Here is a 16,909-nt window from a genome sequence, read left to right on the forward strand (position 1 = left end):
AACAATAGTTTTTAAATGATATATATTTCTCTAAATGGTGCATGACTGTCAAGGTTGTCTGTTCTCATTAACTCGTACTGTTCCATAAGATATTTTCTTTCAATAGAGCTGTTGTAGAAACTTTTTTTGTTGCGCCGAACATTGTCCATAAACGAGTTGGCTATGAACTGACCAAGTCGAATAGCCTGTGGGGAATGCGGAATAGATATTGTTGTGGCCCATTCGAACATAGTCTTTTCTGGATGAAATTGAATACCATAGAATGGAAACTTTTTACCTAGAAAAAAAAAGAATTGTGGATTTATAAAATTTTGTCATATAGGGTTAGCTACAAGATTACTTGACCTTTCTACCCTGGTACAAGCTGCTTTTTATAACCAGTATATTGGTTTCTAAAAAAAATCAATAATTGCAGCCTTTAAAAGCAACTTTATCGAGTCCCTGTTTTTTCACATGGCGGAGACGACATTCTTTGATTGTTTATATTTCTCAACCCTTGAATTGACTTCAGAAAGTTTTATTGTAAACGAGGCTATTATTTGTTCACCCTAAAACTATATTTATAGTGATGAAATCTTTTAAGAAGCATTATTTATCACCAAAATGCGGTAACGTGTGATTTGAAAAAACTAATTTTTTTGGGATATACTGATATATAACATAGCATAGCTCAATTTACCCGGCTAACTGTTATAATTTACTAATACCTCTTTGGGAAAAAGTATAGGTCTTCAGATTGTGGCTAGCTATATATTCAATAAGAAAACAAAACCGAAGCTAGCTTACATAGCTAGCTAGCTAAATATATAATATATTTTCAACGTCCTATAAATGTTGGCAAAATCGAATTTTTATAAGCAATCCAGTTGATAAGTCAAAGTTTAAAATTGGTTAAAAAATGAAGCATCTTGCTCAGCAACCTTTAGTCCTTATATCTACGCTATCATTCCTTCCCTTCTCTTGGCTAGCAACTTTCCCAGTTGAACTATGATCAAGAAGAGCAATCTAATGTCTGATCCAAGAGCTTAGAGATTAATCTACTTGTTTATCGCGTAAATGCATTATATAGCTAGTAACATAAATTTTTGCTTCGGATTGTACGTTTTTATGATCTTCAACAAATATGTCTTGTGTTTAATTTCATTTCAACTGTAAATTCTTTTTGTGGTGTTGTTATACCCAAATTTTGTTTCAAAACGTGACATTTTTCTAGGTAGTGTACATGTGACTTTTGCGACTAAATTTTGCTTAAGTGTAATGTGTCTGCTTCCTACTGATATATAACAGACCAACAAACTTTTTTTATACTTGTTGCTATGTAGTCACATCAGTTGTTTAAAATTGAAAGATATATTTAGCTGGTCTGACTTAAACTACACTTTTGGAAAAACATTTGGTTTTATAAGTAGAAAAAATAATATAAAGTAAAAAATAAGATAATATTTTTATGTACATACATGTTAGCAAGGTAGCTAGGTAGTCTTTTCTCACCCATTTAAATTTCCAAAAGTCATATTTTTTACAAAGATTTAAAAAGAACTATAACATCTCTCTTAAAAATATTTATTGTTTGGCTCACTGCTTTTGGGTCGATTTTTTGGAACATTTATCATAGTCAGGCAACCTCTCATGTTTCAATGATATCGTAACAAAATTCGCCATGGTAAATCATTGCATTTATTATGACGCGTGAATAAATTATCATGTTGGATAACTATCCTAATGTCAAGTCAATGGGACTCATTCTTACCGTGGCTGATTAGAACATTCTGTCCCGTAACAGGATAGTCGACGTGCGGTCAAACATTTGAGATGTGCGTCATAAGACTCGACCAAACGTTTTGATGTTCAACCGCACATCTCCATGTCCGCAAGTCCGTACGTTTCAAATTATGTTCGGCCGAACTTTTCAGAGAACATGGTCGATATATTTATTGAGTTTTAGACGTCCGGCCTGGTGTTTGTATTAGGGACCTTACGAAAAGCGCGACGAAGGTGAGGACGACGACGGATCTTACAAATTTACTTCAACTGAGCATGCGCGAAATGAGGATTCCCACATGCTACCGTTCCGTTGCAATCGTGCGCAGATAGAACGTAAGTAAAATTTTGTACTTATTTTACACTTTTTAGTTCATTTTTACACTGTTTCGATTATTAAGATCTTCAATTGTATCGAACTTACTCATACATTGAATATATCATTTATTTAGCATTATTTGATTGCAAAAATTGCTAGCAGCATTTTTGTAGCTGACCTAAGCTACCTCCAGCTAAAACTTTTTTGTACTTTCTGTTTAGATTATGGGGGAAAACAGTGTCCAGCAACAGAGTAAAAATAGGTATATAAAAAAGTTTTTCAACTTTTTTTCTTGCATAAGCAATCACTTGATACATGAAAATTCAGTATATATATTTTTAAAATATACAGAATATGTATTTTTGGAGTTTAACCATGAGCATAATACCTGTGCCTGTTGTTTTCTTAGAAAAATGTGTTGGACTTCTGAGCATGAGGTAATGTTTTTTAGAGAAGTTTTGGTTGCTGATTTGTTTTCGAAAAAAGATGGATCAAGAGAAGGAGAATTTGTCTTGAAGAAATTGCGGCTAATTTAAACAAAGGTGAAATGTTATGGTTTAGAGTAGATCAGAGAGCCCTAAGAAACAACTTGAAAAAATTATTACAATCTTTTGTATGACTTGAAATTGAACCACTGTCAGAGACCAATGAACTTTTGCAGGAAATATACGAACGTAAAATGAGGCTGAACGTTTAAACACATCAGAGAGTGCAGCAAAAACTAAGAAAATTGATGAAGAAAAAAAACAGGCTGAAGATATGCTGAAAATGTCTACTGAAAGATTATCTGAAACAAGAAAACGAAAACAAGAGGGAGATTCTCAAGATGAAACCCCTAAGAAACGCTCTTCTGGTGGTGATACTATTGCATATTTACGTGAGAAGTCTGAAAAAGACTTCCAATTAAGACAAGACGAATTAGAATTACGAAAAGAGAAGTTGAAAGAAACCAAGGCTAGGGAGGAAACTTTAATTTCCCAATCTAGTGCAATGATCAATTTACTTACAAAGTGTTGAAATGTAAACTTTATATATTTGCAGAGTTGCTTCGACTGCTCCAATAACTTTATGACTCTATGACTCTAAAATTTACAAGACGTTCTCCTATTTATATATTAAAGATAAAATACTTTAGAATGTTCTAGTATATTCCAGATGTTCTATATTTACTATTAGTAGTTTCTAGTATAGTTATCTTATTTCTGGAATATTCTCCAATGTCCCTTATATTTCTAGATAGTACACAAGGTTCTAGAATGTTCTTGCGGCAAGAGTGCCTATTTTCAACACTCCTCCTCACTCGCAGTCCGTAAGGTTCTTCAATCCGATCATCGTTCGCAACTTATCAAACTGTACTCGTCCGATTCCTTTCGTCATTATATCTGCGATCATATCTCCACTTTGATTGCTTTAGAAAATGTATTTGGATCTTCTTCTTGAGTGATGTATACACATTCTCCGTAACGATCAGGAGGCCGTCGTTCTCTTACTTGTCGCTCTTGCTCCTCCTGTATTTGATTATATGTGTTTTCTTCACGAGGTTGTAATTCGATCTCTACTTTTGGTTCGTCTATGTCACGGTCGTCTTTCAATTCACCACAGATTTCATTGAATGTCACATTTCGGCTGTAAAAGACTCTCTTCTTGTCGTTGTCATATAGACGATATCCCTTGATTCCATCACCGTATCCAAGAAATACACTCTTCTTGGTTTTTGAATCAAGTTTCTTTCTTTCATCTTTTGGTACGTGAGCATACGCATCACATCCGAAAATTCGTAGATTTTCGACATTTGGTTTCTTTCCAGTTAATACTTCAAAGGGTGTCTTCCCTTTAACTGCTGTCGTTGGACATCGGTTACGAAGGTACGTTGCTGTAGCCAAGGCTTCGGCCCAAAATCGTTTTGGTAACTTTGAATCTGCTAACATTGATCTTACAGATTCCATGAGTGTTCTGTTCATCCTCTCTGCAACTCCATTTTGTTGCGGTGTTTTCGGAATTGTCAACTCATGATGAATACCTTCTTTCTTCAAATAGTCTTCGAACTCTTTGGATGTATATTCTCCACCATTGTCAGTTCTAAACGTTTTTATCTGAATTCCAGTCGATTTTTCCACAGTTGCTTTCCATTCTTTAAAATTCTCAAACACTTCACTTTTGTGTTTCATGACATATACCCATACGTATCTTGATTTATCGTCAATGAATGTAACAAAATATTCTGCACCACTAAGTGATTTTGTTTCTATCTTTCCACAAACGTCGCTATGGATTATACCAAGGAGATTTTTCGATCGATCTCCTCCTGTCTTCGGAAACGGTATTTTGCTTTGTTTCCCATCAATGCACGGTTCACAAAATGTCGGTTTCTTTGTTGCATCATAATCAAACCCTTTAACAAGTTTGTCCCTTGCCAATCGTTTAAGATTCTGCACACCGAGATGACCGTATCTTCTATGCCAAATTTCTTCCTTTGTTGTAGCGTTATTATCACATTTCATAACTGTGTGATTCTTCTTATTTCTCAATCCATTACAGTTGAGATGGTAAAGGTTCCCATGCTTTGTTGCTGTACCAATGATTCCGTGTTTCGCATCCACGATGTCACATTTGAAATCTTCAAACTGAAACTTCTTTCCATTTGTTGCAGCTTTTGATACACTAAGTAAATTGTACGAAAGTTGTGGTACAAATAAGACATCAGATAACTTGCATACAACGTTTCTGTTTTCTGAAATGTTCATTTCCAAGGTTACTGTTCCTTTTCCAATTGCTTGTACTGAATATCCATCACCGACAGTGATATCTTGTGGTATTTCAAGTGACGAAATTTCTTCGAACAATTCCTCTTCGTTACACATGTGACATGTTGCGCCTGAATCAACTATCCAGTTACTTTTTCCTTTGACTGCCAAAGTATTTTCAGCAACTAAACTGATGATTTCTTCGTCATCATCTTCTTCTTCTTCAGCCGTACACACATTTTGCGGCTTCATTCGATTTTTACCGTACGTCGAAGGAGTCTGTCTCTCGAACTTCTTCGTTAATTCTTTGCAATATCGTTTCACATGACCAATCTTTCCACAGTGATAACATCTGGGTCCCTTTCTTGGCTTTCCATGATTCGATGTCATTGCTTTGACATTCGTTTCCAAAGTGTCCTTATCTTTCCGCTTGCTTTCCTCGTGTAACAATCGTTCAGTTACGACTTCAAGCTTCGGTACTTCAGCACTAGCCTCCAGAGCTGTAACTAGCATATCATACGAGTCCGGTAAGCTTGCTAACAAATGAACAACTTTACTTTCATCATCCAACGGGTCTCCAATAATTGCAAGTTCATCGAAAATTTCTGTCAAAGCTTTAACGTGCTTTTGAACAGATTGCTCATCTTTCAACTTCAAGTCATACAACTTCCTGCGTAGTGTCAATTTATTACTCCATGTCTTCTTTTGGAACTGGTCTGCCAACTTCTTCCAAACCTCAGTAGGATCTTCTGGATCTGGTCCAAGCAGGTATAACAGCGTTGGTTCCACCGACAAAACAATCGTTGCTAACGCACGATCTCTACGCAAATTAAATTTCGGAATTTCTCTCTCTTCAGTTGGAGCATTTTCTCTTCCATCAACAATTCCCCAAAGTCCATCTTTGATTAACGCCATTCTACACTGTACCTTCCAGGTAGCATAGTTTGTTCCATTCAATGGTTTTATCAATACTTTGGTGCTTTCCATCGCCATTTGTTCCGTATTCAACTAATCCGGATAATCCGTTTCAGGTTTCCACAATACGATTTTTCGTGCGAACTTTACACCAATCCAAACCAAAATCAAAACAAACTCGTCGGACACACAAGATGGCTTCTTCTTCTTGAATATTATTTCTGTATATATTCAATCTTCTTGGGCATAGACTGGGCCCATAACCTGTTGAAATGTAAACTTTATATATTTGCAGAGTTGCTTCGACTGCTCCAATAACTTTATGACTCTATGACTCTAAAATTTACAAGACGTTCTCCTATTTATATATTAAAGATAAAATACTTTAGAATGTTCTAGTATATTCCAGATGTTCTATATTTACTATTAGTAGTTTCTAGTATAGTTATCTTATTTCTGGAATATTCTCCAATGTCCCTTATATTTCTAGATAGTACACAAGGTTCTAGAATGTTCTTGCGGCAAGAGTGCCTATTTTCAACACAAAGTTGGCAGATAAACGTCCTTAACCTTCAAATTATGTATATACATAGACGAAAAGTGAAAGAAATGTTATATTATGTTAATACATTATGTTGTATATCTTGTTACATGTCTTTTATATCTGTATTTTGTTATTATATATAATATTGTTCCAACAAAGGTGGATCAAGGTTATAAAACTGTGAGATTTGATTTTTATACAAACACCCATGTGCATTTGTTAGTAGAGCACTGACTTTGTACATTTTTCCTACACTACTCAGGCCAACTTTCATATTCTTCTTAAAGTCTGTATGTTTGAAAGTATTTATAATTCCACCAAACACCCACTCAACAGACACCCTAGCAGCACTCATGTTTTTGTTGAAGTCTTTTTGTTGTTGATTCAAATTTGCTCCAGCATAGGGACTGAGCAGGTGTCTTCTGAGAGGATAGGCAGGATCGCCACATATGCAGAGTATTTCTCCATTAGGACCATGTGAGAACTGCTGAAGTGTCTGTAACAAACCTCACATGGCAAGAAGGGCACAATCATGTCTCTTGCCCTCCAATGGGCCGTATAAATTAGCAACCAATCCGTTAGAAGCACTGACAGCCTGATATTTCAAAGCATGATGCCTTTTGTGTCCTTGTATAACATTCTTTGTGCAACTTGTGGTCGACAACAGGCTCTTACAGTTCCATCTATAAACCCCCCCCCCCCCCAAACGTTGTCAAGTGGAGCACCCCTCATATGTATTACATTTGCAAATAACATCAAATTTCCTTGTGTTAACCAGGATTGGTTCATGGTATGCAGTAAATTTCCCCAGCTGCTATCTATGAAATCGATTGTTTGGTTAAAAATCATGCTTAGCTGCGGTTCAGCCATATCAAATCGCGCAATCATATCGAAGTATCTACAGGGGTAGGTTAGTCTACTTAAAACCACACACAGTGCTTCCAACGAATCAACTTTTAGGTCATAAAAGTAGCATGTTATTTCACTTGGCATATTAAGAGCACGGACAAGTCGTAAAATGTCATTCTTCATAAGTCTAAACTCAGCAACCACATCATCGTCCCTCATTTCGTTTAAGTCAAACTTTTTATAACATGTGTAGTCGAAATCAGGGTTCTTAGATGTATTCAAGTCATAGAGTAAAGAAAACTCTTCATCAGTAAATAAATTTCCTGAATAACAATAGTGCAAAGTTTCTCTAGCTTCCCTAAAGTTCGGCATACTTTCACTTTCTGAAATGATTGTTTACCTAATTTGCGCCATATTTCTTAGGTCGTTGTGGCGGGTTTTCGTAACTCCGGCAAATGTTAAACATGACGCGCGTTGAAAATTATGCGGAAGCGTCGTCGTCTTTTAAGCGTCGCAATTTCTGTAAGTTCCCTATTGCTTAATAGGGACCTTACGGTAATATGCAGCCGAACGTCTTGAAAGTCCAGCCGAATATCACAATCTTCGGTCGGATGTTGTAACATTAATTATACCTAAACATATTACTACTTAAAACATAAACTGATTATATACACAAATTTTTATTTTCAATGCCATATGTAAGCACCGCACTTCTGTAGTTGCGACAAAAATTGACAAGAGACACAAATGTGGTTGATTTTACCACCTGAACACATCTGGTTCGGCCAGTTTAGTTGTAACAGACTGTACAGTAATGATAACCACTCACAACCTTGATAAGACAACTAACCAATCAGATTTCAAAATACAATTTTAAAAAAGAGGTTTGAAATTTCATATTACGGTTTTAAAAATCGGAAATTTTTTCTTTACATAAACAGTTACGAAAGATTGCTTACAGACTATATATTCATTTTTTTTCTGATATAACACATGTTATGTCGCACATGCTCTATTCGGCATAATACACCAAGAACTTCATTGTATTGACTCTGACATATCTTATTTAGTTAAGATTTACGTTATGTTAAGCAAGCACGTCTCTTTCCTTCTCTCTGCCAACCCACGCAACATAACAATTGGCGACGAGAATTTTGTGAGGGATGAAGATGGCAAAGCTTATGCAAAATATACCCTTCGTGGAACCGTTTACAATCGATTAAACAAGCCACAACAAATTTAGACAAGAAATGGCAATCATACTTAGAAGAATTTGAATTATTCATAACAGCATCTGGCGTGAGTGAACAAAAACAAAAAATCGGACTTCTGCTTCACCTTGGTGGTAGAGACTTACGAGAAGTCTACAAAACAGTAAAACAAGAAAACGACTCGTACAATGAAGTCAAAGAAAAATTAACGACGTATTTTATTCCGAAGAAAAATATAACATACGAACGATTCGTATTTAAAAGTGCAAGACAAGAGGTAAGTGAGTCTTGCTCGTCGTACATAACAAGGCTTAAGACTCTCGCAGACACATGCTCATTCAATGATCAATCCGAAAACGAAATACGCGACCATTTTATTTTTACATGTCGATTAAAAAGTTTAAAGAAGAAATTACTCCAAGAAGAAAATCTTACGTTAGAAAAACTGTTAGAAATTAGTCGGAATCTAGAAATATCGCAGAAACAAGCAGCCGAAATTGCTACAACAAAGTCGTCGTCAAGTTCAACTGAAGACGAACAAGTGAACAAAATTCATCGTAGTAACGGACATTATAAACCCCATCAAAAACGACACGACGATCGAAATCGTAGTAACCATAGCAACAAGTATTGTTTTAAATGTGGAGAACACTTTACACCGAATCATCAAAAGATGTGTTATGCTATTGGTAAGAAATGTTATAATTGTGGTAAATCGAATCATTTATCAAAAGTTTGCAGAAATAAACCAACCAAATATGATGGTAAAAATCGACGTATTCGAAAAGTCGAAGAAGAAACCGACAGTGATAATTCTGAAGATGACCTAGGTCAAGCATTTGCTGTTTTATTTTCTGTCAATCATAATTATGAAGAAGTATCGAAGCGTAAGAAAACAAAGATTGTGCTGAAATTTAATGACGTAAATACAAATGTTATTATCGACAGTGGCGCTGATATAAATATAATCGATAGAAATACTTACAATAGAATTCAAAATACCTGTAAACCTATTCAATTAAAACGTGCGACAAAGAATATATTTCCGTACGAAAACCACTGAAAATGCTTGGTTTCTTTCATCCAACATTAGAAAGTGAATTCACTATTGTTACCGCCCCTGTTTACGTAATCGATAATGAATCAGCAGGTTATCTGATTGGCTACTCAACAGCCAATGATTTAAAGTCGCTTTAAATTAAAAATGCCAACAACGTATCAGCCAATCAGAAAATTAAAGACAACGCCTTTCAAAATGTACCGAACGATTATTGAAAAATCTGCGAAAAATTCCAATATTTATGTCATGGAAAAGGAAAATTTTTAAGTTATAAATGTAAACTAAAAATCGATCCGAATATATCTCGACGCTCGTGAGATCAACAAAGCTATCGTACGACAAAAAATATCCAATTCCTACAGTTGATTCGCTTATCGACGAAATCGGAGATTAAAACGTGTTTAGTAAAATAGACTTACGTGAAGCGTATACTCAAATCAAGCTAGATGAAGAATCAAGTAAAATAACAAGTTTTATTACCAACGAAGGTGTTTACAAGTTCAATCGTTTAATATATGGAATTAGTGATGCCGGCGATATATTTCAACAATGCTTGCAATCGAAAATCAGTGATTTACATGGAGTCGAGTGCATCAGCGACGACATCATAGTCTACTCGAAAAACATCCATGAACACAAAGAACTATTAAGTAAATTGTTTAAACGTTTGAAAACTCATGGGTTTAAAGTAAATGGTAGTAAATGCTTAATTGGTAAAAGTACTATATCATTTTTTGGTATTATTTTATCGTCAAGTGGTATCCGTCCAGACCCAGAGAAAGTCCAGTGCTTATCAAATGCAAATGCACCAACAAACGTAAGTGAGTTAAAATCATTTTTAGGACTCTGTACTTACATGAGCCGCTTTATTCAGAACTTTTCCGAGAAAACTACCCCTCTTCGCGAATTGGTAAAGAAAGATGTAACATTTACATGGACAGATCGCCATGAACAGGCATTTCAAATGTTAAAATCTGAGCTAACTTCTAATACCGTTGTATCCTTTTTCGATCCCCGTAAATCGATAACATTGTGGGTCGATGCTAGCAATTATGCTATTGGTGGTATTCTTTTACATCCGGATGACGAAGGACATCCAAAACCTGTCTCTAACACCTCTCGTGCATTATCTCAAACTGAACAAAAATATTCAGGTACTGAAAAAGAAAGTTTAGCCGTAGTCCACGCTGTTTCAAAATGGCATGTTTATTTATATCATGCAGAATTTACAGTTATAGTTGATTATAATCCGTTAAAGTTTATTTTAACATCACGTACTAGAGCTACGCCGCGAATCGAAAGATGGCAGATAAAACTTCAAAGTTACCGATTTGATATTATTTATAAACAAGGTGCGAAAAATATTGCTGATTACATTAGTAGAATACGTAAAAATGCTCCAACTGGTGAAAACATTACAAATGAATATGCAAATTTAATTACAACAAGAAGCCCTGGGGGCTCTAAGAATTTCCGCTTGCTACCAAAATATTTGATGACAACCTGCTAATTCGTTGTGTTATCGTACCAAACATTCGAAGAGTTTTGGTGCATGAAACTCGAAGATAAAGCACACAAGTGACATTATATCTTACAACAAACGCAAACAAAACGAAACGTGTCATAATAAACTCACACTTTAAAAGAAATTGCTAACAAAGAATACAGCCTATCATTCATGGTTGAAAGTCTTGCGATTGAAACGTTTATGGTCTTAAACGGCATTTAGTTTACAAAAAATCAAAATTTTGATGTGACCATCATTTTCAGCATACTTTTTTTATTAACTGTGCCAATTTTTGTCGAAAATAAAGCAGTTTTAATTTTTGGATAAATTTTGGCCTAAAATGACATTTAGGTGACAAAAAATCAAACTTTTGTACCATCATCATTTTTAGCATACTTTATTTGTTAACTGTGCCAGATTTAGCCGAAAATGAAGTGGTTTTAATTTTTGGATCAATTTTGGCCTAAAATGGCATTTAGGTGACAAAAATCAGAATTTTGATGTCACCATTATGTTTAGCATACTTTTTTTGTTAACTTTGCTATTTTTTGTTGAAAATGAAGTAGTTTTAATTTTTGGACCAATTTTGACCTAAAATGACATTTAGGTGACAAAAATCAAAATTATTATGTCACCATTATGTTCAGCATACTTTTTTTGTTAACTGTGCCAAGTTTTGTCGAAAACAAATACCAATTTTGTCCTGAAAAATGATTTAGATGACTTCCCAGTAGTTAGGGAGCTTGGGTATGAAGTTGACGGAGGAATCTGTGACGGATGAACGTGTAATCCCAGGGTCGATTTTTTCTCAAAAAATGCTCCGAAAGAAAAAAACGACGGTTTTAAAGAATTTCCTACGCCTTCGGGCGCGGAAATTCAAAAAATTCCATACCACACTCTATGTCGTTAAATGAAATACGCACAGCCTCGGAACATGATGACGAAATTCAAGAAAAACGTAAAGCACTTACATCGGACAATTGGTCCTCGTTACAAAAATATGAAGTTTATAAAGAAGAATATTATGAAGTTAATGGTATTATATTACGTAGAAATCGTTTGTTTATTCCGAAATCATTAGTGCAGGAAATCATGGAAATAGCACGTCGTTCATGTCTTGGTATAGTAAAATTAAAAAGTTTGCTACGTTGCTAAGTTTATTGGTACAACATGACAGAGACATCGAAAATCTCATTCAATCATGTCCATCATGTCAAAAGATAGGGAGACACAACAAACCAACACCTGTAAAAATGACTGAATTACCGACATCACCATGGTCACACACTGCAGCCGATTTTTATGGCAATTTACCGACAGGTGAGAAAATTCTATTCATTACAGATTTATTTTCGAAGTTCCCGATTGTTGAAGTTATGAAATCTACGACGTTCAATATTGTATCTACTCGCCTTGATAATCTCTTTTCAATTTTTGGTTATCCCGAAATGATAAAAACGGATAATGGACCTCCTTGGGACAGTCATGAAATTGATCTATTTTTTAAATCACGTGGTATTGTACATGACAGTTCAATTACTTATTGGCCCAGAAGCAACGGGCAAGCTGAGCGTTTTATGCCAAACTTGAGTAAATTAATCCGTCACTCATTCGACGCTGGTACCGACTGGAAAGATACCTTACGAGCAATGCTCCTGAATTACCGAAACTGCGTTCATCCAACAACAAACGAAAAACCTTCAATATTATTTTTTAGTCGTGAAATCAACACAGGAATACCGACAATGAACAACAAAACGTCACCACAGTACGACATCGTCAAACGTCACCACGATACTTACACTCACAAAGCAAAACAAACCGCTGACAAACATTGTCGTCCTGCAATCCCAAACAAAGTTAACAGCCAAGTCTTCATAAGAAGGGGGGGTGTAAGAAATAACAAATTCCAAACAACATATTTACCAGATATATACACAGTAGTTACAGTCAATGGTACCCAAATAACATTTAAAAAAACAGAACAAATATCATTATCAAACGCCATATTTCATTTGCAAAACTTGTTTATAACAAAAAAAATGCAACAGATCAGAAATCCGACACAGTCAACGACGATAATTTAACACGAAAACAATATCCACTGCGATCTAAGAAACAGTAAACATTAATCTAAAACGATAGGGAGATGTTATGTCGCACATGCTCTATTCGGCATAATACTTTATTGAACTTTATTGTATTGACTCTGACATGTTTCATTTAGTTAAGATTTACGTTATGTTAAGCAAGCACGTCTCTTTCCTTCTCTCTGCCAACCCACGCAACATAACAACACACTTGGCACAATTTTATGGCTAAAATACTATTAACTTTCATCAAAAATATTTAGCCTCAACAATTCCTTTTTAAAATATAATTCATGAATAATTAATTAGTTCTGCCGAATATGGTTTAAGTACGCGCTTGGGAAATTGTGCAGAAAGAAATGACGTAAAGAGAAACGTTAATAACAACAAAGATGGCGCATTATGTAGAAATTTAAGACGATCTTCATTATGCTACACTGCACGAGCTTTAACTTTCGATAGCATTTTCGTTTTACTTTAAAATGTTCAGACATGCTTGGCGAACCATGCAGCCATGATACGGTGTGTGGAAATCTTTTTATTCGTAATATTTTTCTTTTAACAGTGTTCGATGCAGCAAGGGATGCTAACAAAGAATCTTTTGAAGAAAACAAAAAGCTATTGTTAAAAAAATAAGAATGAATTAAAAAAGTCCGCACACTGTTTTAACAGGGTTAAGCCAAGGTTCATTTAAGATCAAAAGCTAATGAAAAATAACGAGATTGTAAAAAGTTGGAGCTTGTAGAAGCCGATTTTTTTCTTGTTTATGATACATTTGAAATAGAAATTACTGCTGACTCAGCAATTTTAGTGTTACGTTAAAATCATTTTATGTATTAAGGCCTATATTTTTAGGAAATAGTAAAAAAATGGTATAAATAAAACACTGAGTAAATAATTCAGCTATTTGGACAGCTAAAAAAAGGCTTATTGCCACCTTAAAAACAAAGTTGATGAGAAAGAAAAGTTTACCTTTTTGTGTGCAATATTTAAGCCTGCTTCTCACTATGTGCTGACGATGAGCTAACAATAGTTCGCATGACGCGCTAAGACCTTAGCCCATAGTGTAAACGTAAAAATACCTGCTTATCTCACAGCTGAATTCGCCGTTAGCTCATCGTTAGTTGATTTTTTAATACTTTTTTTAAGCTCACTTTCAGCAATATTCAAAGGAAGCCGATATAAAATAGCAGTATATTTTCATTGTGAAAGGTTATTTTAAAACTAAAATGGCTGACAAAATTAAAAAAATGTCGTTTAAAGAAGAAAAAGAAGAGTTGGCGTTAGGATAAAGGTTTTCGCTTCCTTTCTGAGCTAAAGTCAAACCAAGCCTTATGCAAACATTAAATATCATTTTCTTAATCACTTTGTTCAACCGAAAATAAGAGTTTTATTGTCTACGTAATCACTTCAAGACTCAGGACGCTATTCGAAAAATAAAATTTAGTGAGTGGAGTCATCTTCTGTATTCTGTAAGAACTAGTCGTTGCCCGTGGAAAAATCCCCGGGTTCGCCCGTCCTTTACATTTGCCCGTCGCAACAAAGTGAATAAAAATATATCGTATTTGATATTCGTGTTTCCGTAGCATGATTTACTAACTCAGCGGGGCGTCCGCACAGAGACAGACAGACGACGGCTATTATTATAGAGATTGTTGGGAAAGATCTATTCAAGCATACGATATCAGGCGCATGTGTACCTTGCCTCGATTACTACGAAAATAAATTACATTATTAAGTAAAGCATTGAGTATAATAATTAAAAAAAGGTGCTGAATAAAAGTAAAGTAACCAACCGGTGGTCAAAACTAAAAAATAAATGTTGCATTTCTTATGTGCAGTCGTATTCTTCGCGCTAGTGTAACCTGCATTTTTTTTAATTCGCGACGTATAGTTTTTTTTGTATTTCCCTTATTCGAACGACTACAACGAATAAGTGTAATCCCACTACCTCTTTGTTACCATAAAATAATTCTGATTAGAACTTTTTAATTTTCCAGGTCATTAGAAACGTGCCGAAAGTTCCTTAACTTTCAGCATGTTTCTTATGACTTCACGATTTTTTAAAATTTTTAATGCTTTTCAGCAAGATCTCTGTAAATTTAGAAATTTTTTTTCCAATACTTTACAAAATGCCTGCAATCTGAGCCAAGTCTAACACATCATACAAGGTATTTTGTAAAATCGTCACCCATCTTCCATTTGTTTTTTTTTAATGATGTACGCAACAGAGCTTGAATACCATTATTACTCTTTAAAAGCGCGTAAGAAAGGAGAGTAAGTCGGTGCTCGCTCAAGGAAGATTGAATAGTTTAAAAGATTGAGTTTGAGAAAAAAATGATTGAATATTTTCTCAGTGTTTTCCTCCATATTTGTTGGTGGTCCAGATTTATTTGGAATGCCAGCATTTCCAGGTTATTTAAACCCTGGGTTAACTACCTAATTTATATTGCTCTTGGCAAAAATCGTTAAACCTTAATATATACCACTTTTTTCTGTTGCTTTATTTAAACTATTGTCGCATAAGAGCCGTTAAAAAATTGATAAAAACACTAGAAAAAAATTCTTACCTTCCATGGCAGAAATAAATTTCACTCCGTCGCGGTCGACACTTGTACCCAGATTTCTAAAAAAACTGTTGAGTTTAGGAGAACGTTTAAGAGATTTTGGGGTGACACTGTATTTGTGGAAATGTGCGGTGATGGGCTGCTTTTCACTATTTCGTATCATTTTCTTCGGCATTGATGAGAGAAAGGAATGATTCCTTAGCTCTTTTACGTTCCATTTAACCGTGGTGGAATACTCGAAAGAATCTGTTACGATAAGAGGCTTTTGATTCCCTTCAACATGTACAACTAGTGCTTGGAAGCCACGACAAATACCCAAAACAGGAAACACAACACCAGCTTTATTAGCTTTAATAGAAAGTCGGAAAAGTTTCTTTGTGATCTCGTAATATCCAGAATCATTCAAACTATTCGCTGCTCCTGGAAATAGTAAGCCATTTACAGAATTAAAAATATAGTTCACCGTTTCATCCGTCATATTAGGTGATATCGGAACAAGTCTAGCGACCGTCATTTCGATCAACTTTACATAGCTAGCTGGAACATAATGCTTTCCCACTAGCGCTGGATAGGTTTTTACTAAATCTTCATCTGTAACTTCCATCACGGCAACGCCAACAATGGGTCGTTCATTAACTTTTTCATTTTTTTGTGAAGTACAAGTTAATAATGCGGATAAGCTTATGAATAAACACAGTGAGTACATAATTTTTAACTAAATTCTATCTAGATGAATACTTCTTTTAGTCTGAAATGAGTACATTTGACACCTGAAAAAGATAATGCGTGAGAGATTTTTTTGTTTTTGATAGAGGTACACGCTTCAGTTATGTTATGCAGAAGTAAAATTATTATCGAACCTAAACTAGTCTTTTAATTTTCACTTCTCACATCAGCATTTCATTTTACAGTTGATTTATTTTTACTTTACATCTTATTATTCTTATTACTATTATGTCAGGTCGTTTAAGCTGCCTTTTATTTGTTTTGCTTTGTTTATTTTTTTTTTGAGAATCTATTAACAAATATGCCTCTTACTGGCAGCATGCCTCAGTTATATTATACAGAAGAGGAGGAAGTAAAGAAAATCGCACTATTTAACGGCGTTTTTTCTGTTATATACTTTTATTTCTATTTTTAATTTCACTTTCTCTATCTATATTATAATATCCGTATACGTCTGTCCGTCTGTCACGCAAAATGGTAGCTTGGCTACGCAATGCGGTATAAAAAGGCCGGGCAAACCTGTGGATTTTTCCACGGGCTAACGACTAGTTTTATCAAATACAATATGACACGACATTGATCTGTTATGAACACACAGACAAGTAACTGGACGGGT

General features: G+C 34.9%; 1 protein-coding gene across 1 annotated transcript; it reads right to left on the reverse strand.

The window, feature by feature from the left end:
* Positions 1 to 8: 8 nt before the first annotated feature.
* Positions 9 to 16,350, reverse strand: LOC130625609 (gamma-glutamyl hydrolase-like). The gene is made up of 2 exons (XM_057440711.1): positions 15,571 to 16,350; positions 9 to 277 (listed from the first exon to the last, which is right to left on the reverse strand). Exons 1-2 carry the CDS (start codon positions 16,271 to 16,273, stop codon positions 12 to 14), a joined length of 969 nt encoding a protein of 322 aa, XP_057296694.1. The 5' UTR covers positions 16,274 to 16,350; the 3' UTR covers positions 9 to 11.
* Positions 16,351 to 16,909: the final 559 nt, after the last annotated feature.

This window comes from Hydractinia symbiolongicarpus, chromosome 14 (assembly GCF_029227915.1).
Source record: "Hydractinia symbiolongicarpus strain clone_291-10 chromosome 14, HSymV2.1, whole genome shotgun sequence".
Classification (NCBI taxonomy): Eukaryota; Metazoa; Cnidaria; class Hydrozoa; order Anthoathecata; family Hydractiniidae; genus Hydractinia; species Hydractinia symbiolongicarpus.